The sequence below is a fragment of the Nyctibius grandis genome, chromosome 26 (genome assembly GCF_013368605.1).
Source record: "Nyctibius grandis isolate bNycGra1 chromosome 26, bNycGra1.pri, whole genome shotgun sequence".
Lineage (NCBI taxonomy): Eukaryota > Metazoa > Chordata > Aves > Nyctibiiformes > Nyctibiidae > Nyctibius > Nyctibius grandis.
In genome coordinates this window covers 7,408,172-7,429,662 of record NC_090683.1, presented here as the reverse complement: position 1 = coordinate 7,429,662, position 21,491 = coordinate 7,408,172, and the positions used below count along the sequence as shown (strand labels likewise).

General features: G+C 40.4%; 2 protein-coding genes across 4 annotated transcripts; both read left to right on the top strand.

The window, feature by feature from the left end:
* The first annotated feature begins 74 nt into the window (after positions 1–74).
* On the top strand, positions 75–11,485 carry DUSP3 (dual specificity phosphatase 3). Of its 3 annotated transcripts, none has more exons than XM_068418872.1 (4): positions 75–278; positions 6,334–6,560; positions 9,285–9,392; positions 10,431–11,485. In XM_068418872.1, the coding sequence occupies exons 1-4, from the start codon at positions 157–159 to the stop codon at positions 10,634–10,636; spliced, it is 663 nt and encodes a 220-aa protein (XP_068274973.1). In that variant the 5' UTR covers positions 75–156; the 3' UTR covers positions 10,637–11,485. The 3 variants fall into 3 exon arrangements, with proteins under 3 accessions (XP_068274973.1, XP_068274974.1, XP_068274975.1); XM_068418874.1 differs by lacking the exon at positions 75–278 and adding an exon at positions 302–1,142; XM_068418873.1 differs by lacking the exon at positions 9,285–9,392.
* A 1,445-nt stretch (positions 11,486–12,930) lies between these two features.
* Positions 12,931–20,868, top strand: SOST (sclerostin). The gene is made up of 2 exons (XM_068418875.1): positions 12,931–16,171; positions 18,994–20,868. The coding sequence occupies exons 1-2, from the start codon at positions 15,952–15,954 to the stop codon at positions 19,413–19,415; spliced, it is 642 nt and encodes a 213-aa protein (XP_068274976.1). The 5' UTR covers positions 12,931–15,951; the 3' UTR covers positions 19,416–20,868.
* Positions 20,869–21,491: the final 623 nt, after the last annotated feature.

Sequence of the window (21,491 nt, the reverse complement as noted above, 5' to 3'; positions counted from 1 at the left end):
GACCCCACCGGGCGTCGCCGACAGAACCAGCTGACGCGACTCCGCCTATCAGGCGGCGGCCGGTGCCAGGCGGGGCGGGGCGGGAGCGGGCCGCGCCCGAGCTGCTGCGCCAAGGGGGCCTGTGGCTGGCCGGCGGGGATCGGCTCGGGCCTGGCCATGTCTGATTACCGTATCTCTGTGGAGGAGCTGAACGACCTTCTCGCTAATGGGAGCGGCTGCTACAGCCTCCCTAGCGCGCACAGCAACGAGGTGGTGCCGCGCATCCACGTGGGGAACGCGTGAGTGCGCCGGAGAGGGGCCGAGGCGGGCGGCTGACGAGAGGCGAGGCTGGCCGCGGTGCAGGCGCGGGGCCCGCGTTCGTAAGCTCTGAGGTGTTCTCGTAGGCGCTTGAGCGCAGAGGTTGGGGTAGGCGAACTGCGAGGCCGTGCAGCATTGTGAGACGCAGGGCGTTCGCTCAGTAGCCGCCTGAACAGGAGTTTGAGCTGGAGGAAGTCAGGCCGCAAGGGCGGAATCTGCTGGATCGCTGCGAGCCCCGGGAGGCCCTCCGGGGCCTGGCCCGGGCTGTGCAGCCCGAGGGCCTCGAGCTTAGGGGAACTGGCAGCCCGGAGGCCTGTGGCTGCAGGGCCTGAGCAGCCTGACTTATAGATGGTATCTGCTAAAATGTTCAGTACCATGTTAAAGTCCCAAATCTAAGCTAAAATAGAGCTGAAACAAGGTTAAAACTAGTTAAGTTGGTTAGGAATGAAGCACACCTGCTCAGTTGTGTCCGTGCTGGGCTTGGTTTTGCTCCTGATATTTCTTCCTCTTGCTAAGAAGTTGTGGTCATCCACACAGAAGAGGGAGGAGAGACAAGAGGCCATGAGATATATGTACAATATCATCTGCGGAAGCCTGATCACAATGCCGGTGTAATAACCACGTGCCAGATGAGTGGAATAAGCTGGAACATGAAGAGCAAGCAAATTAGCAACATGGATATTAGATCTCAGTTTAACCATGTGCAAAATGGCCTAAAGGAAGCAAGGCTTTAACAGGAGTCACCACCCATGTCTGTGATTGGTCAAATCAATGTTTCTGCACTCTAAACCCTAAAAAAACTCAATTAAGTATTCATGCAGATGATGGAAGACAGAGTGATACAGGTATGGCTATGACGAAAGCCCTTAAATGGGGAAAAGTGTTCAGGGTTCACAAATAGCACTTCTTTTCTCAGTTGTATGATGTTTACTCTTTGCACCAAGATTATTATTTCAGTTAACTGTTCCAATTCTATCATATCCTGCTGAATCTCTTTCCCCTTTTTGTCCATCTTTGTACACGTTATCTGTGTGAAATTGGGGACTTTTTGATACATGTGTAGTATACTGGATCCCTCTTCTTATTTGAAGCTTGTAACTCCTAAAGAAATATAAGTCAAACCCATAGGTTTTCATTAACTTTCTCCTAAGCCAAACCAAGTGATGTTTGTCACTGCTAGTTGATGCAGGACATGCGCGTCTAGAGATAGGACTGAAATTATTATCTCAATAGCTAATCTGACATCTGGCAGCCACCTTCTCCTTCATATTTTTAGCAGTTACCGACAAGAAATGAAGTCATAGCCTGCAAAGTGATTTGCACAGTAAATGATTAAAAAATATCTCGAAGATAGCTACTAGAGAGTAGTTTTCATTTTTCAGTAATTTATTTTAATTATACAGTATGGACTTTAATACATTCAGATGCAAGGTTGTCTAGGAACAGAGAATGCATGTGTAAGTTGAAGGATGGAAAATGTCTGTCTAGTGGAAAGCTTTACCACTGAGAAAGGCTTTTTATGTAATAATTGACAAATGAAGATATCTGGAGCACCAGTGCAGTTTGTAGCATAAGAACAGTTTAATTGTTAGTTGGACTGACAACATGCAATTCTACTGTCAGTGTTTTTAAAAGGGTGCTGAAAAATTGAGGACAGCTAGAGGTAAGAAATAACTTTGTGGGCTGAAAAAGCTATTTCACAGTGGGAACAGACAACCTACTTAATTTATCAAGACTATGTAGGCAATAATATCTTTGAAGCATCCACAGAGAGTTAAGATAATGCTGAGGTCTATTTGAGTGGATTAATGTCTGTTAAGATTCAGTCAGCAGGATGAACTTTGATATTCTCAAACTGGAAATAATACTAATTCTTAGGAGGATTTTTTGTATCAAGTGGGGTTGTGGTATACTGCATTGTAAGTAGCATTTGCTATATTAGTTGTCATTCTGAAAGAATTTGAAACTGCAGATCTGTTCTCACGCCATTTCCAGCTACATATCCTTCTTTTGTACTCTCCTTCTGTAAAGATAAGGCTGAAGAGATCCGTTTTTCTGACTTGACTCCTTCTACGAACTGCTGGGGAAGTGAACCTCCTTTGCACTCAGCCTCTCAGGCTTTCTGCATGCGTGGGTCCAACAGCGTGCAAGGCATCAATAAAGCTTTTACTACTGTGTGCAAGAGATAAGCCATAGCTTTGTTTGGGGCCTGTATTTGCGCAGAGCTTGGAATGCATCTTGGTGCAGTGTGTATCTGATTGGCGCTCACTTTGTGTCTCGGTTTTGGCCTTTGTTGCACAAATCTCCTTACTGAATCTCTGAGGAGTCGTTGGAAGCACTTTACATTGGGCTACAGGAAAGTCTGGGAAGGCAATATAGCAGGAGAACAAAGTAACACGGTCATTTGATCTGACATGCAACTCTCTGCTTTGACTTGAATGGATCAAACCTTTCTGCAATATAGGGCAACATTTATGACTACGCACAGCAGAGATTTTATAACTATAAGAATTCACAGAGTAGCCACGTGTAGAGTTTTAACAGAGCGGGATTGGAATCCCAATACGTGGCATAAAAGCAATAGAATTTGAACAGGAACTCACACGAAAAAGCTAAAATGACTGAGTGAGATTCGGAAACTTCTGTTGGAAACCTTTTAGAATATTTTGCATGGGGTGCTGCTGTCTCTCCTTATGAGCAACTCATCTTTAGATAAAATGACAATGCAGAAACATTCAGGTGGATGGGATTAAATTGGGTCGTGGTGTAGAACAGCAATTTACCTGTGAAAAGACTTCAAGTTACAGGCAGAGCCAAAGTACTAGATCTTACATGCAATACATGAAAGTCATAATTATTGAAAACACAGAGATAAAATGATAAAATATTTTGAAAATAATGGTTTTGCATATCACAGTAGACAGTTCTAACCTCTCAAGAAGATTAGACAAGAATTGTGAAGATGAGTAAAAATGTAGTATCACTAAAACAAGATTATAGAGGTGACAGACTAGCACAATTATATGTTTTTCAAGCAATAATAAAATAAGAATTCAGGATACACTGGAAGTACAAATAATTTTCTATTTCTGTACAAGTCAAGATGTGTTTCAGTGTAACATCTTAATCGGTGACCGGGACAGTTGGACAGAATGCATCTTTAGGTTCTGGTTACAAATAACCAGTCTGAGTTTTCTGTCTGCTTTAATGTGTGTGGGTAACCCATGAAGCAGTTCTTTGTTCTTAATGTGCTAGAAGTGCAGGTGTGTTGTAAGGGGTATGAAAGGCATTCTCCCCAAATTAATATTAAATTTAGTGACTGTAAGGGAAGAAGTGGTGAGGAAACAATTTTGCATGAACATAACAGTGGAACTTAAAATGTATTAATGTGCTGGCTTTTTTTGCCATTAAGGACTTGGTCTATTTGCTTATAACCCCATATGGCAATGCTTTGTAGCCTCATGTACCCGTAATTGCTGATGCATGGTTCTCCAATACCTGTGTTTTGTGGCTGGTAAAATTGTTCATCTCTGTTCAAAAGAGACACATCTTACCAGTGTTACTCACAGGACGAGGAACTCTCAGTCTTCCATATTGAGAACAGACAAGTTTCTGTGATTTTTCTTAAGGGAAATACAAGAAGCTGATGTTAGCATCTCCCTGCTATTTGTAGGAGCTAGCATTTCAACATTGAACATGATGCAGCTGGAATGAAATGTTAAGGATGGGAGAGAGCCAAGGACTGTTTGGAAAGGGAGGAAGAAAGGGATACAAATACTCTCTTTTTCATCTCTAGCTGTGTTAGAAAATAATCTATTAAATTTGCAAACATCATTCACTGGGAATGAGTTTGCCTCCAGGGAAGCCAGTCTGTGTTGCCAGATTCAACCACGATTCCAGCACATGAGTTCATATTGATCCTCACCACTATCAGATATATACTGATCTATATACTGTTACTGAAACCATATACCCACCCCACTAAGCACAGGAATTCACAGCTGAATTAACAGTTTTTGCTTTGGCCTGCACTGTAGGATTTACTTTTGTGTTGCAAGCAGAATTCCCCAGGCACTGATACTTGTCTCCTGGCACAGATGGTGTCCTGCCAGATGGAAAATCTGTAAACATTTGTTTGGGTAATGAAGTCTTTACAAATATGTGGCTCATTGCCATAGTTGTTCGGCACAGACAGCAGAAAAGGTAGAAGCTTCTCTCATGCATGAGGATTCATCTTCATAAACTACAATTTAAGGGGTGAACAGTCATTAGGAGAAAAAGTACACTCTAGATGTTCATATAGCCTTGGATTACATGAAAATTGTGAGTGAATGCACTCAGAGATTCATATAGATATAAACCAACTAATTTGGGTATTTAACTTTTTTAGAATAGCTAAGTGTCCAGCCAAAACTCTTAGGTGCATTGCTATCTCTTAGAAACTTGTCCAAAAAGATACTGTACAAATGCTTATCTGGAGCTCAGCTTAATATTAAGACTCCTTGTATTTGCAATTTATGACTTGAGCCGTAGGGAGATTTTTCTAAAATATTTCTGTTTCCACTTCCAGTTAGACACATAGTGAAAGCTGCCTTTAAAAACAATAAAGGGATTTATGTCTGTTTAGGCTACCTCTTTTCACAAAGTGTGCAGGAACTGAGTTATCTTTCAACTAAAGCCTTCTGTCACATTCTGCTAATATTGACCAGTGAGGTCAGATTTTACTAGGAGACCACATGGTGTGATAAAACACATGGTTTTTTTCCTTCCCAGGAAAGTGAAGCAAATATTGGGACTGATATACAGAAATAATCAGGCTCAGAATGAAAAGTAGTGGTTTTATGACAAAAAGGAGTTAATGGTCTCCTCATATTATTTAATGGTTATCTGCTCTTACTATAGATTGCATTCAAGTGCACAAGTAGAGATTTGTGCATGATAAGTTGTGTTGCTAAGCAGATGGATTGTTTGCCATTGTACAACCTGGAGCTTCTATCAGAGTTTATGGCATTATTAGTGGACCTAATTAATTGTCATCATCAAGCCTGAAAGGCATGACTGTTACGTATCATCCTGCTCAATTGTTCAGTAATAGGGTAGGGTGCTCTTTTAGATCAAAGCACGTGGTTTTGCTACAATTATTTGATAGAACTGAGGAGCTGGAAAGGGCTTAGCTGACCTAAAAGTACTGAATGCTTTCTTAAGCACTTCAGCATCTTAAACATCACTCATCTGGATTCTTTTCCGTTCAGATATCAATTTCAACTAAGACACTAAAATTTACATACTTATGATGAAAACACTAAGTGACAAAGTCTGAATTGTATCGCTGGATTGCTGGCCTTTGGATAGCCTTGCCAGATCTTTCCATGACTTCAAAGATGTTGAATAGCACAGGGACAGAGGACTACACCTCATTGGAGTCTGCAGATGAGACCTTTGAAGATGCAGGAACATTTACTCATAGTTACTTTCTCTCTTCCTGTGGCCTGAGAAGGAGCCAGTGCTGTTTCACAGTGGTTAAAATTGCCCCCTGAAATAAAACGTATGTTTGTCTGGACTGTCTGCTAGAGTAGCAAGTACTGCTTACCTAGCCCTGCAACACTGGTAGCCGGCAGTAGAGGCTTTTTAGAACTGTTTTTTAAATTATCTTATGTAGATAACGGTTAATCTTGGAAGTGTCTTGCCTGGGCTTTCTGTTATCTCCGGTATTTTCTTACTTTGGTCAGAATTTTATGTTTGGAAAGAGTCATAATTTTATGCCATAGTAGGGTCTAACAGATTTAAGTTTCATGTGTGCTCTGCGCGGTTGTCAGCCAAGAAAGTAGCGTTCTCTCATGCACAAGTAGTGACCATGGCTCTAAATATATCTGTGAATTTATAATCTATAGCTAATTCACTTCTGGGCACAGTATATTTAGCATCTATTAACAGAAAAATCAAAGGTTTTGGTTATCAATACCTTCTGGGGACATCATAAATACTGAGATGATTCACCAAGTTCTAATCGTTTTCTTGACACTTTTTATCATACAGGTTCATAGCCAAGAACATTATGAGGCTGCAGCGTCTGGGGATAACCCATGTTCTGAATGCAGCAGAGGGGAAGTCATTCATGCATGTGAACACTAATGCAGAGTTTTATGAAGGCACAGGCATCAGATACCATGGCATTAAAGCTAACGATACACAAGAATTTAACCTCAGTCGCTATTTTGAGGAGGCAGCTGATTTTATTGAGAAAGCACTTTCCCAGAAGGATGGTAAGGCAAACTGAAATATCTTTCTACTATGTTTTCTGTGCACTGCGTATGTTTCTTAGCAATTTGTTTTACTGTTTAAAATGGTTCTTTGCTCAGCTGAGCAACAAAGTCAGGAATTCAGATCAAGGCTCTGGATCAAAGACATCAGAATACACAATGAGACATCTTAATCTTCTGTAGGTCTCCAGTATATGGCAAATGGAAGTCTGTCACTGTAGGGGTGACTTTGAAAAGTGAAAAAGCTGCTGCATCCTATAATAGTGCCTTTCTGGGAAGATATGTTCTTATTTTTCCTTAGAAGTGGTAAATCACATTAAAAAATCAAAATAAGTTCAGGATCTAAGTTATTTTAGGACACTAGAAATTATAAATTAAAGGCAGAAGTGATACAAGTAATGCATTGCTGAAGAGTACCCACACAACCTGTTATATGGGGGTTTTTTCCAAATGTATGGTAAGGATAGAGACTGTGGCCTTACAATTTTTATTACATTAAGCCATTAATTTATTTTATGTCATGACTACCTCTTTATTCCCTAGGATTGTGGGAAGGCTGGAGATTATATTTTCGACATTGTTGATTGCCACATTTCTCTACAGTGTGGAGAAGAAGTCCTAGGACATAGTGCAGTGGGCCAGACGGTGTTTGTTGTTTTCTGACTATTTCAGCATACCAGTGATGTCCACACATGCTTAATTTCTTTCTTGCTTCATAACTGAACATGAAAAAGAAGGGTTGAGAACAACTACAATTCTAGAAGTTCTTTCTCTGAAATGGGCAAAAGGATTACTAGAGCTGTGATGTGGTTTTGACAGATGGAAAGAAATTTTACCTCTACTTTGAAGTATGAAAAATTCTAAAAATTGAAATGTGGCTCTTCCAGTTAGCATTGTGACTCACTGAAGCAGGTTGCAGTAGGAAAGAAGAGTTTAACAGTGCCAGCTGCACCATGACTGTCCCTATTCAGTTTGATCTAAACAGTTGCAGAGTCAATCTGAATTTACAGTAGCAGTTCTATTTGCTGATTATTTCAGTCTTAGTATTGTCTACCACATGCCTGCCACTGTTTTCTTACTGTGGTAAACAGAGAGGAACTTTGTAGCTGGGTGATGCTGGAGCCAGTTTTAAGATTAACTCACTACTGAAATTTAATAGTTTTGTTTGACATTGAAGTGTAGAGTAAGGACAGTGAAGAGGAATGCAGCACTATTTTCCTTCAATTTCATTTTAGCGTTGTAGTTGCATGAAGTTCTGGAAGGCAGCCCTTAAGACACTGCCTTTGACAGGAAGCTGGAAACCCTTTTGCTTCTGATCATTTGCAGAGGGGAGGTCAATTCTCTTCCACATATATGATCAAGAATCTCTAAATCTTGCTGATTTATGGCTACAGGCTCTCAAGAAATGTTGAGAATGAATTGGTTTAGCTGGTTTAACTTGCAACTGATTAGAGATTTACCTTGAGCTGAGAAGCCTCTGCAGCTTCAAGGCAAATGTGGTAACAGGCTTTCTGTTGCTAGGGTTCAAAGCAAATTGTGGTTATGATAAAATGTGTGTGTATGGTTCATCTGTTCTCATCTCAGAAAAAAATTTACTCTGGAGAGTAGCCTGGGGCCATATTTCCCACTGCATTTTGGAAGGGAAAATTTTTGTGTCTGGAAAAGCAGGTCAAAGAGGAAGCAGCTGAGCAGCAGTAAAATGGAGTTAGATTTCTCAAAGGGAGCAGTGGCCTGCTTTATTATTGTTGGATACCTACCTACAGGATTTACCCGTGTGGTGATCTGACCTTGGCTGGATGCCAGGTCCACCTGGCCACTAAGCCACTGTATCACTCCCCCTCCTCAGCTGGACAGGTGGAGAAAAATATGACAGAAGGCTTGTGGGCCAAAATAAGGACAGGGAGATCACTCAGCAATTACCGTCACAGGCAAAACAGACTTGACTTGGGGAAATTAATTTAATTTGTTACCAATCAAAGCAGAGTAGGATAATGAGAAATAAAACCAAATCTTAAAACACCTTACCCCCACTCCTACCGTCTTCCCAGGTTCAACTTCACTTCCAGTTTTCACAGAATCACAGAATCGACTAGGTTGGAAGAGACCTCTGGGATCATCGAGTCCCACCTTTGACCTAACACCACTGTGTCAACTAGACCATGGCACTAAGTGCTACATACAGTCTTTTCTTAAATACCTCCAGGGATGGTGACTCCACCATGTCCCTGGGTAGCCCATTCCAATGCCTAATAACCCTTTCTGTGAAGAAATTTTTCCTAATGTCTAACCTGAACCTCCCCTGGCGCAGCTTGAGGCTATGTCCTCTAGTCCTGTCGCTAGTTGCCTGGGAGAAGAGGCCAACCCCCACCGTGCTACAGCCTCCTTTCAGGTAGTTGTAGAGAGCAACTCTACCTCCTCCCCCCGAGCGGCACAAGGGGACAGGGAGTGGGGGTTGTGGTCAGTTCATCACACATTGTCTTTGCCGCTCCTTCCTCCTCACTCTCTTCCCCTGCTCCAGGGTGGCATCCTACCCATGGGAGATGGTCCTCCATAAACTTCTCCAGCATGGGTCCTTCCCATGGGCTGCAGTTCTTCATGAACTGCTCCAGCATGGGTCCTTTCCATGGGGTGCAGTCCTTCAGGAACAGACTGCTCTAGCGTGGGTCCCCCATGGGGTCACGAGTCCTGCCAGCAAACCTGCTCCAGTGTGGGCTTCTCTCTCCACAGGGTCACAGGTCCTGCCAGGAGCCTGCTCCAGCACAGGCTTCCCACAGGGTCACAGCCTCCTTCGGGCGCATCCACCTGCTCCAGTGTGGGGTCCTCCATGGGCTGCAGGTGAATAGCTGCTCCACCATTAACCTCCATGAGCTGTGCCTGCCTCACCATTTGTCTTCAGCACGGGCTGCAGGGGAATCTCTGCTCCAGTGCCTGGACTACCTCCTTGCCCTCCATCTTCACTGACCTTGGCATCTGCAGAGTTGTTTCTTTCACATATTCTCAATCCTCTCTCCCTGCTGCTGTTGTGCAGCACGTCTTTCCCCCCCCTTCTTAAATATGTTACCACAGAGGCACTACCATCATCGCTGATGGGCTCAGCTTTGCCCAGCGGCAGGTCCGTCTTGGAGCGGGCTGGCACTAGCTCTATCAGACATGGGGGAAGCTTCTGGCATCTTCTCACAGAAGCCACCCCTGTAGCCCTTCCTGTTACCGAAACTTTGCCACGCAAACCCAATACAACCCAACAAATATGTAGAATGAGTTCTCTAATCAGTTAGCTGGAAGCATTTTATCGGTGCTAGCATAGGTGTGATTAGATGTTTCAGGTTCTTGTTGCTGCACAGTCAGCAGTTTCATTTACTTGCGTGTTAATGTGGCTTCGTAGCCAGAGAATTAGCCAGGTATGATCCAACATGGAGTTCCCATAGGAATTGGCAGCAATGCAGCAAAAAGGCTAGATATCTTTGAAGATATGCAATATATGACAAACAGCATATTTCTGTCTTCAGTGTATTCTAAACTTTGCATCATTTATTTGTGCTCTTTGGTACTGGTCATCTTTAGGGTCAAGGCTTATTCTAAACCACAAAAGACTGGAGAAGTGTAGTAAATAGACACAGTTTGATTCTTTGTAATATAGTAGCAAATATGTTTTAGTGTGAACTTTTGATACCTAACCACAACAGCCTGTGTAGCTACTAACAGAGCGATAGCACCTTTCTTCCAAGTTCCACGTGTCTTCTGTAGCATTCAGAATTTACAGTTCTCAAGCTGCTGAAGGACTAATATTGTTACGCTTTATATTCTAGCTATTTCACGTTGTTTTTCAAACACATGTTCCAGTATAACCCAAATTATGACCTGTCTTCCCTGCAGGACAAGTGTTTGTGCATTGCCGTGAGGGCTACAGCCGTTCTCCTACACTGGTCATCGCCTACCTCATGCTTCGCCAGAATATGGATGTCAAGTCTGCATTGAGCACTGTCCGTCAGAAGCGAGAGATTGGCCCCAATGATGGCTTTCTAAGGCAGCTTTGCCAGCTCAATGAGCAATTAGTGAAGGAGGGTAAACTCAAGCCCTAGAACAGAGCACTGTAGTATTTTTTGAAGTTTCTCAAACCATCAGAGGATGTCTTAGGTGCTTTAGATTCCCAAACCCCAACCACCAAGCTAAATCACATAATGTGAGAGAGACAGAATTTCTGCTCTTGTCTACTGAAAGTATCTTTCTTGAACTCTGTGTCTGTCTTTCAAGACGGCACAAAACTGTGTCACTGTTTGGAGCTGTTGCAATAAAGAGGTGTTTTTAGAGGGGTAACTCCAGTGATAACAGCTGTTTTCACATGTATTTCAGAGCCCCTTGCAGACTCTGTAGCATAGGTGGTTTGCATTGACATTGAGTGTGATTCATTTAAGGCTTGTCTTGTATCCCACCAGAGCACCATTTTCTGAGAGCCCCAACACATCTCTTCACGCACTCTTAATTGAAGTACTGTATTTTCTAAAGCTTCTTTTTTCATGCACACAGGTGCCTAAAAGTTTGAGTGCAGGAGCTTCAAGGAATGGAAACGCATATATACAAATGCACAGACGCACTCACTTGTAAAATTAAGTGTATGCAGTGTTGTGTTTAGTGTGGATTTATGCAATACACAGTGTGTGGTAGTAAAGCCATTCAGAGCCCAATCTTGATGCACACTGTATTTCCAAGAATATTTGTACCTCTTGCTGTTATGATTGACATGAAATAGTCTGATATTAAATCTCTTATTTTTTGTTTTGAAGTCATACTAGAAAAAAATGTCAAGAGCAAATGTTGAGGAAAAAACTTGAGCAAGGAAGAAATAATGTCTGTATTTAGGAATGCTTGTGCTGGATGTATGATAAAGTCCTAAGTATCAGAATATAATGGCTCCTGAGGCTTGTGTTGAATTACAGTGTCTCTCTCCCTTCTTTACTATCACTGTTTATTAACATAGAATGGAATGAGCACATATGCAGATTAATTACAGTAGGGCAGCACAGGTGTGCTTACAAAGCAGTTTGCAGAAGTACACTCTTGACTTCTTGGATTGCTTGCATGGTATCATTAAATAGAAATGAGCATGGTATCATTAAATAGAAATGAGCATTGTTACGTACCACGTGAAATAAGAAACATTTCCTTTCTGTTAAAATAAATGATATCTTGATTCTGTTTGACATACAGATGAAATGAGTCATTGCAATGTTGGGAGAGGGAGCTTTGTTTACAGTATGCCTAACTTAGTGTGTAAATGTGTACCTGTGAGTTATAGCACTGTATTAACGCAAAGGATCTCCCACTGCAAACTCAGATTTGTTGGTTACACTAACAGAACCTGAGATGTATGTGTTCCCTTTTTATCTGTGCTTTAATGTAGTTTTAGATTGAAAATCTTAACACTATTTTAAACAGGAACACTGTTGTATTAGTAACACGTGTAAGCCCAGATCTAGTTTTGTATATTCAGTTCACTAATCAAAAATCACAAAGGCCATACATTATTTTACTTCTAGTTGTTGGGTTTGGGTGGTTTGGGGGGAGTGTGAGTGGTGGTGGGGAGTTCTGTGTAGCTAGATAACTTTCTTGAAATTAGAACTGCAGCGGTGATTATCCTTGTTGAAGACCAGGCTTATTTCTCTTTCCTTATACAGGATGGGAACTGCTGAATCAAGTAGCCATTTCTCTTTTGTGTCCTTTAAAGGGACAACTGGGGAACACTCTACATAGTGTTTCCTTTCACCTCCCTACAGTCAGTCAGTATTTAGTGCTTGTTTAGAATCAGTATGGTTCAGTAATAACGAGCAGTAGTCAATTTCATTGGCTAATTACATACCTGTTTGCTTTCTCCCGTTATATCAGTATTAAATTGATTGCTTCTTCAAAATTCCTAGTTACTAATTTCATGCTGTGTAACTTGGGGAATAGGAATACTGGCCTTATCTTTTCTACTATACTGACTTTTTCATGCTGCAACCTTTATAAATCATCCTTTTAAAATTTTTACTATGAGCATAGATTTTTTTTTTCCTATCTCGTCTCACACCATGTATTCATAACACCTATCTGCACTAAAAGAAAAAAAAAAAAAAAAAGAATGGAGTTTTATGTGCATGCACTTTGTCTTTAACCTGTTACTTGGAACTCAAAAATTCCAATCCATTAAAGAGTTAAGAAACTATCAGGCATTAGATTTTTGTTACTGTTCCATAGATTGTAAGAAGGCTAATAGTTGTCAGATTAAAACCAGAATGGTTTATTAAAATTGAGTCCGTTTACCTTATGGTGATGTTTTTGTATATGTCAGTATCAAGACATACAGGAATTTGTTCTTATATTAGAGATGTTCTTTTACTTCATAGGACACTGCTCACTTCTAGTGGTAACTTCAGTGGTATTCTTTATCTCAGTATAACAAAATTGCTTTAACAAATGTTTTATAATATGAGGGTGGAGAGGAATAAATAAGACAGTGCTATTAAATGATTTTAAAAATTGAGCTTTAAGATGGTATATCCTATTTTGAGTTACTGATAAGTGACTCAGTAATGAAACCATTTCTAGCTCTGCTTTTAGAGTAGGCTAAAAATAGTTAGAATGTCAGATCACTGCTCCGTTAACAGATCATACCCTTCCTCTTTTAGTCTTATCTTGCTGTTTAAGTACAGTAATTGCAAATTCCTCTGCCTATTTTAGCTGGCCAAGAAGAGCTTGTATGCCTCTAATCCATAATGATATGCTGTAGAAGGAAAGATTGTATAAAAACGGGAATGAGAGCTTTCTTTCCATGTAATATGAAATTGAGAAAGTACTGGAAGAAATACACCTTTTTATTCTTCTGAAGTTACTGCACACCTGCCCTTTGCTGTGAGATGTTCCTTACAAGCAAGCTAATTGGGTATGGTATTTTTTAAAACAGCTATTTGTTGCAAATAGCAACACTACATTTTTGGAGTTGAAACCTCTTGGTTATAGCTAAAATAGTGTGATCTGGATTTACATTAATGTGTTTGTCCTGAATAGCAGTATGGTACTCTTTGTGTAGGTAGCACTCTGGAGAAGGGATGGTGTCTGTAAAATATGCATCTATCGTAGATCAAAGATACCTACCAGGTCAAATCCAGCATAATGAAAGAAAAAGCAATAGCTTGGGTTTTTTGTACTTAAAGAGCTAGTGAAGCTGGAGAGGGGGAAAGAGTGGAGGCAAGAAGCTATCAGCATTTTATAGCAAGGAACAAAGAGGAAAGTCCAGATAGATAAAACAATGATATATGTAAAACTAAATTCACCTTTTACTCATGCTGAACTAAATCTTTCTCAGCCACTGTGTAAGCACAGGAGAGAAGTTTGTAACTAAAAATTAAGATTCAAAGAAAAAATAACATTTTCTGAGTGCTTTCTTCATCCTTTGGTCCTGTAGCTGAGATTACAATGTTGACAACAAGTGCTATATCTAGCATGCTACTCTGAACCATAGGTGCTGCCAGAAAACACTTCATGAGAGAATGTTGCAATATGTCACTGCTGAAAAGTGAACGTTTCATGAAGTTATTTCAAACTTAGAATTAATAACATCTGAATGCAGGACTAGCAGCCACAATATGTCGTATTGTAATTCCATTTTTGCATGTTGAGCGTGTGTTAGTATTGGACACTTTTTTCTCCTATAAGATCAGTATGCCTGGCTTACCTCTCTTGGTGATGTGAGAATTAATTAATCTTCATAAAAGGTTTTGAAGATGAAAAGCACCGTGTATAAGAACACTGCATGCTCTCTGAGTTGAAACACAAACTTGTGTCAAATATATCTTCCTCCTCCTGAGCAAAGGAGAACAGCAGAAAGGATATTTGCAATGTTTGTTTTCATCATTTAAATATTTTCATTGAGCTGTCTTCTGTTGTGCAGAACTAATTAAATCTCTGATGCCAGAACTAGAAGCAGGACTTTTTTTCCTTCTTTTTTAAGATTAGTTCTGCTAGTTTACTATAATGTTTTTAGCACAGAGGGACTGTCTAATGGAATCTCACTTAGTATAGCACAGAGGTTTCTTCTAAAATTACTTTCTGGGCTTTGCCAATGAGTACAACTGAAAATAGAACAGGCTTGAGAGGTATCTTCTAAGGATTTGTTCGTGAGAATTAGTATCCTATTCATTTCTTCTATTCTGCAAATCCAGGAAATCATTTAAGTGTTGGTTTGGGTTTGTTTGGTTTTTTTTTTTTTAATTTTAATTCCAGTATGCCAAGGTCGCTGGCTAGCTGACTCACCAGATGGAGCTGTAGGCTTGTTATTCTTCACTAGATAGTCATCATTCCATCCCTGAACAATGCTGTTGTGTGAATCGAATATATTCTTGCCTTACCACTGAAAAAGGCAAGCCCCCAGAATGATTTATCAGTGCATTTGCTGGTCTCTGGTGGGAGAATACTAAGATTCCATTTATTCTTGGCTACTTGGAGGAGATCACATCATAGCATTCAGACTGATATATTCACAAGGTAGCATGTGACTCAGCAAAATTCTTATGAGACAGAAGTTGCTTGGGCAAAGGAGGCTTAGCAGCATCTTAAAACAGTTTGAGAAGCAAACAAGTTCTTGAACATGTCAGAAACTGAATTCCTGGGCAGTGTGTAAATTATGAGCCATTGTCCACAGATAAGCTTAAATTGCACATGCATATCTTAGGGCCTGGATACGTAAAAGAACACCCCTTGGCCCACGTGTGGGCAGAGGGGGGTGCATAGTGAGCACCAGAGGTTACAAGTGACAGAACTGATTTCAGGAACTGGTTTATATGTGCATGCCTTCATAGTATAGTGTTGCAATGCAAGCACATCGGGACAGAAGTCTAAGTCCAGAAAGCAGCAGCAAAGGATTCAGGCTCAGTGTATGATGCCAGTTTCTAGATTTGCTTACTTTATACCAGGGGCAGGGCAGGGGGGAGAGGAATAACAACAGTAAAAATAAAAAGTCTGAAAAAACCTTTGGAAAAGACAATAGCCAAAGATTCAAATATGGAGGTAGAAGCAGGTTTTAATTATACCATTCTTAGAAAAAAACTGCAGAAAGACTTGTCAGGTTGCAATTCATCCTAGTCTTGTCAATCACCATTGTTGCCAGGCACAAAAATGAAGCGCATATGAGAAGTTTTTGACATAGTAGTTGTAGAATATTGTCACTAACCCACCCCCACACACTCATTTTACTTTACACTGACAAAAGCTGAGATGAATGAGTTGCTGTCTGGCCCTTCCCACTTTGTGTAGTCATTGGCTGGCTTGGTTCTAAAAAGGATTTTAAAAAGGGGAACAATGTGCCTTTGCCTGGGATCTGAGACAGTCAGGGTGCTGAAAAGCTGATCTGTGAGCTGCCACCATGCAGATCTCTTGGGCTGTGTGCTCTGTCTGTGTCTTGATACAAATTGCATTTCGATCTGTGGAAGGGTGGCAGATGTTTAAAAATGATGCTACAGAAATCATTCCTGAGATCACTGAAAATACAGAAACACCGATGGAGCAGACTTTCAGCGACAACAACACAATGAACCAAGCAAAGCATGGAGGAAGACACATACAACAAGCTCCAGACCCTAACGGTAAGAAAAATAACGTCATTATTGTTGTTTTGGACCCTAACAAACAGTTTGTAAAAGAATAATTGTTATCATAATATGTTTATTTATTAAAACCTTTAGGTGTGGACCTAATGCTGTAAGTGATAGGGAGCTACAGCTACTGTTGAAGAAGTATGAATGTAAACATTAGGAAGGATATACTGGAGTTTCCTGATGAAAAATGTGGTCTATCTATTGAACAATACTTAGGTACTGCAAGATGCATTCCTATTCTGCCCAGCTGCTCTCTGCAGACACAATTCCAATACATAAAACCTGTAGAAGATATTACTTAAATTTCTCTGTGATTTGTTCTTGCAGGAACTGTGAGGAAATATCACGTCATCTTTCTCTCTTTGATGTTAGGATGGGGCAATGGGTTGACAGTGGAGATAATATAAATTCTTAATATTTAGAAAGAGTCACACTAGTGATGTCTAAGACAGCAAAAAAGGCACATGGAGGTTGCATTCAGCTAGATGAGGGAAGTGTGCTGCTCACTGTCCTTTGCCAACAGCCAGATTTTCAGCCAGATTCCAGCAGCCAAAAAAAGCTGTTGTGAACAGTTAAAGCACTCCCAAGGGGAATTCATGCCCAAATGAATTGGAGGGGACTTTATTTTGCAGAGGTGTGCAACCTTGGAATCGATTTGGCTACTTTAACGGCACTGATATACTTCTTAATATATTGTCCCTGCATTTGGCCTAATGTCTAATGCTAGCAATGATGCAAAACACAAGCTCTGTGAGGCAAATTGGGCAAACTTGGTCCTCCAGACTGACACATTTGGCTACCAAAAGCACACAGCAACAAGTCAAACTTACAGTTTCCACTATTGTGCATTGCAGATCTGAGCTAGCCTTCTTTTTCTGGGGACAACTGGAAAGCAATTGTGGTTTTCTGCTGCAGCTGTCATTTAAAGCGTTTAAAACCATAGCGTTAACAATATTTTAAAAGAAAAAAAGAAGTAATGTTTTTGAGAGTGCGACTTTATAAGGGTCTTAAATCCCTAAAGGGGGAGCACTCTGCTTCTCACAGGCAGCCCCACCAACTAGCAGGTCAAGGCAGGTTGGTTTTGTTGTTACATCTGAATACCTTAATTTTTTAGCCTCTTACTACTCTGACATCAGCTAGGGGGAATCTGTCCCACTGATATATGCATATTTTTTGAAGCGGAAAGGACATTTACTTAAGAGAGAGTGAAGGAGACTGGATATGGGTGGTCTTGCATACTTATTTTAACATCTTTAACACAAGGAATCAAAATGATGATCCAAAGTGGCCAGACTTTCCCAGGACATATGACGTTGCACCAGACCCTGAATAATTTTGCAGTATGTGGAACCTGCACACATACAGGACAGGACATATATGAACAGAAAATAAACCTGTATAGCTGAGGCAAATGCCTATATATTTAACTCTATCTGCCTATGTGCTATGGTGGTACAGTACACGTGATTCAGAGCATTATTTTTTACATAGACATAATTTTCATAAAATGCTTAGGGAACTTGAGAGGATTAAACTAAATGCACATGGAGTTCAGTTGTCAGCATTTTTGTCAGAGCATTATAACAAGGATCATTTCATTTAATTTCGTTAATGCAGTCCTTAAAACTTTTAAAAAATGAAATCTTGCTAGCTATACTTTGATAAATATAAACTGAGCACTAAAAATCATGTTTCTGTACTTCACAGGAATAACAAAATTAAAATGTCTGTACAAATATTGTTCTATCACTAATGACTCAGGGTCAGAATTCTCTTTTGATGTACTAAGGAGGGAACCACCTTATGCACAGCAAGGAGAATGGGCCTAACAGACACAGCCTTCTATATGTAAGCTGACCTTTGAGGATTTCCACCTCAAGTAGCATCCCTCAGTTAAAACTATCCTTTTGACTAAGAGAAGAACATTAACGTGTTTATCTAGATTAAATTCTTTGATAAACACCTTCAAAAATCAAATTCTGTGTCTTCAAAACAGGTCAATTAGCCAAGCATGTCACTTGGCGAAAGAGATGCCTTTGGAAAAGGTCTGTTCCTACAATTGGAAAGTTTTTCTAAATCCTTAATGCTAAAAAATCTTGTATTTCCTAATGTTTCATTTGCCTATAGCTATCCATTGAGCAAAAAGCTAAAAAAAAAAACACTGTAAGGGTTCCTAATCAGCCAGAAGATGCCTCTGGCTGTCTGAAGGAAATTATGCGGGACGTGTGGGATTATCACAGAGAGCAGTAAACTTGGAAAACCTAATGCCTGAAGAGAGGGAATTCCTTAGCATTGTGGTTACCTGCTAATTTCCTTAACCTGGAACACATTATGCTAGTTAAAAATCACTTAAGGAACATTTTCTTTGTTGCAAAAGCATTTAAATCTGGAGTCAACCTCTGAAGTCAATAGAGTGAAACTAGAGCAACGGGGGAAGGTTTTGCCTACAGGTAAATGAAGCCAGGAGAATCCCATCAAGATTTCCAATGAAGTAACCCTTGCTGCTGGGGTTACACTTCAGAAGCTCCACTGCCCACCTGCACAACACTGACATGGAATTTAATTAGTGGCAAAAGTAGGATTTTATTCATCAATTTGTACATTGTTATTCAAGAGTCTCGTAACTAGAGTAGCCAAATATTCAGAAGCTGCACGAGTGAGTATTTAGAGATACGCTTCCCAAAATCTGCCATTCAAGGTGTTAGGCTTGTGTCTAGCTCAGAGCTAGATATCTGCTACAGAAACAGAAAAGTGCTTTCTCAATGATGAGGAAGAAAGTAGTCAGTAATTAATGTATTTCTTGTTTGCAGATGCTTCCGACTTTAGCTGCAGAGAAATGCGAACCACCCGCTATGTCACAGAGGGGCCTTGCCGCAGCATCAAGCCTGTCAAGGAACTGGTCTGCTCTGGTCAGTGTGTCCCGTCACACCTCCTTCCCAACTCTATTGGCAGAGGGAAGTGGTGGCGTCAGAATGCCCTGGATTATCGCTGCATTCCTGCTCACACTCGCACGCAGCGCATCCAGATGGCTTGTCCCGAGGAAGAAACTCGGACTTACAAATTCCGAGCTGTCACGTCATGCAAATGCAAGCGCTACACTCGCTACCACAACCAGTCTGAGCTGAAGGACTTTGGAAAAGAAACTGTCAGACCTCAGAAGAACAAAAAGCCCCGTCTCTCCAGGGCCAGGAGCAGCAAATCTAACCAGCATGAGTTAGAAAATGCTTATTAGAAGGTGGCTCTGAGTGATACAGCCTAGCAGCTCTGGATGTTTTGCAAAACACCAAATGGCACTCACAGGCCACAGCATGATGTTCTGACTGCAGTAGGTTCCAATTCCTTCTGCTAAGCTGGGGTCAAAGGCTCACATAGTCAAAAATCTGTCAGATTATAGCAGTTATGGTCTGATAAGAGAATGAGATAAACCGAGCTGGAGGTAGCAACACCTAAATTCAGTCTGAGAGGAGAGGTACACCTTGGAGATTCGTGTGAGGTCATGTGGCTTGTAAAAGTAGGAAGGCAGAGGAAAGTGAAGCTGTTACGATGACAACCACACTTTGTTAGAAGTCTTTCTGCTCACTTCATGTGAAAAGAACACTGAGATCCCTCTCCCACTTTTGTAAGCGCCATGATGCAGGACAAGCATGCAATTAGGGAAGTACCAGGAGAGTTAACCACTCTCTGAATGAGTTGTAGAAAGTTAGTGATAGCAGGGATTTCAACAGTTATGGTGACTAAAGTAAAACTGCTGGGAAATTAACATCCTGCAGATGTCCTCATGCCCCAGTTGTTTCCTCTAAAACACAAAATCAAAATATGACACTCATGTTCTCAAAACAAAAGTAGAAGTGTGACAAATCTATTTCATACTTTTAATTAAAAGACTGTAGGAGCAACAGATTCAAAACTGAGATTTGACAACTAAAACCATATTTGTTTTAGGGACAACGGTTTGTTTTAGGAACAATTAAACAAATTCTACTAAGTGGAGTAGATTTATGAAATGGATGCTCCTCTCAAACCAGATAACCTCACTGACGTTTGTCCTGTAAACAGCTAACAATGTGCATAATTTAACATAAAAGATACTGATTATTCCTTATTTCCTAGAACACAGTTGACTTTAGTATCATCTTAGATATCTCAATTTATATTTTCTATTCTGTAGAGTGTGGATTATCTGGCCACGCACTTTGTAGTGCTAAGACTGTGCAAGCCACGTTCTGGGAGTAAATTGCTGATTCTGCATTAAAAGTGAGCCTCTGCTAATTTTAAAGTCATGAATTCCTCCAGAAAAGTCTTTGGTATGTGCAACTTTGGTAAGTCTTTAGTTTGACAGCAACTTTCCTTTACTTAGCTTCTCAACATTCAGACTAATGTTTGTGTTTTTACATTAAAGAATATTATTAGAAAGTGAATCGTCACATGCTGTATATATCCTGTAGAAGTGCTAAGCCTGGTATCGGGATGAAGACAGTTCGTCGCTGTTCTTATTTTCTATGTAGAGTTTATACTGAAATCATATAAACTATGGAAATTTGTGATGTTGATAGATTTTGCAATTATTTTATGTGGGACCAGAACCTAGAGAGAAAAGGTATTGTTTTCAGAGAGTGAATTACATATTTATTTTTTTCTCAGAAATTATTTATGCAATGTTTTTCCTTGTAGAGAATGAGAAGTAATACTGCTTTAAAAATATTGGTCTGTTATTTTTAATTTTAAAAACATTGTTAATAAAGTAGAAACAATGATTAATTATAGGAAGACTCATTGATTTTCAGCTATAGTATAAAGCTGATTTGCTGCAAAGCCAGTGAATTACAGAACAGTCAGGGTGTTGACTCCAGTTTTGTGACAAAGAGCGTCAGGGTCCTTAATTCTCAATCAATAACCCACACATCTCTAAAGAAACTCCCATCCTGGAACTTCTTGCTCCAATGCACAATGTTTCTTATGGAAAAAGTCTTCCTGGGCAATTGTGGAGCTCAGAACTATTTCAATATTTTCATTTCTGCTTCCCCTGGGGAAGAAAAACTCAGCCAATTTCAGTTTCCCTCCTACTCCCAGTGACATTTCCCGGTGCATATGTTCACAACCTGATAAAGCCACCAAAGAAAACAAGAAGTGTGTGAACTGTCGATCAAGATTTCTTGACTGAAATCTGATTGTGTCACATTTCTCTCATTGAAAAAAAAAAAAAAGCAGCGTGGAATCCCTTTGCAAGTGCTGCCAAGCAACAGTTAAACTTTTTAACAATTTGATATTGTAGACCTATGCCCATTTTCATTTATAAGGCCATGTTCTT

What these genes read in the sequence shown, in the direction of transcription:
- SOST (XM_068418875.1), top strand. Translation starts at nt 15,952, where the DNA reads ATGCAGATCTCTTGGGCTGTGTGCTCTGTCTGTGTCTTGATACAAATT. An exon ending in ACAAGCTCCAGACCCTAACG is followed by an intron (nt 16,172 to 18,993) that starts GTAAGAAAAATA and finishes TCTTGTTTGCAG; the next exon opens with ATGCTTCCGACTTTAGCTGC.
- DUSP3 (XM_068418872.1), top strand. Translation starts at nt 157, where the DNA reads ATGTCTGATTACCGTATCTCTGTGGAGGAGCTGAACGACCTTCTCGCT. An exon ending in CGCATCCACGTGGGGAACGC is followed by an intron (nt 279 to 6,333) that starts GTGAGTGCGCCG and finishes TTTATCATACAG; the next exon opens with GTTCATAGCCAAGAACATTA. An exon ending in GGGTCCTCCATGGGCTGCAG is followed by an intron (nt 9,393 to 10,430) that starts GTGAATAGCTGC and finishes TCTTCCCTGCAG; the next exon opens with GACAAGTGTTTGTGCATTGC.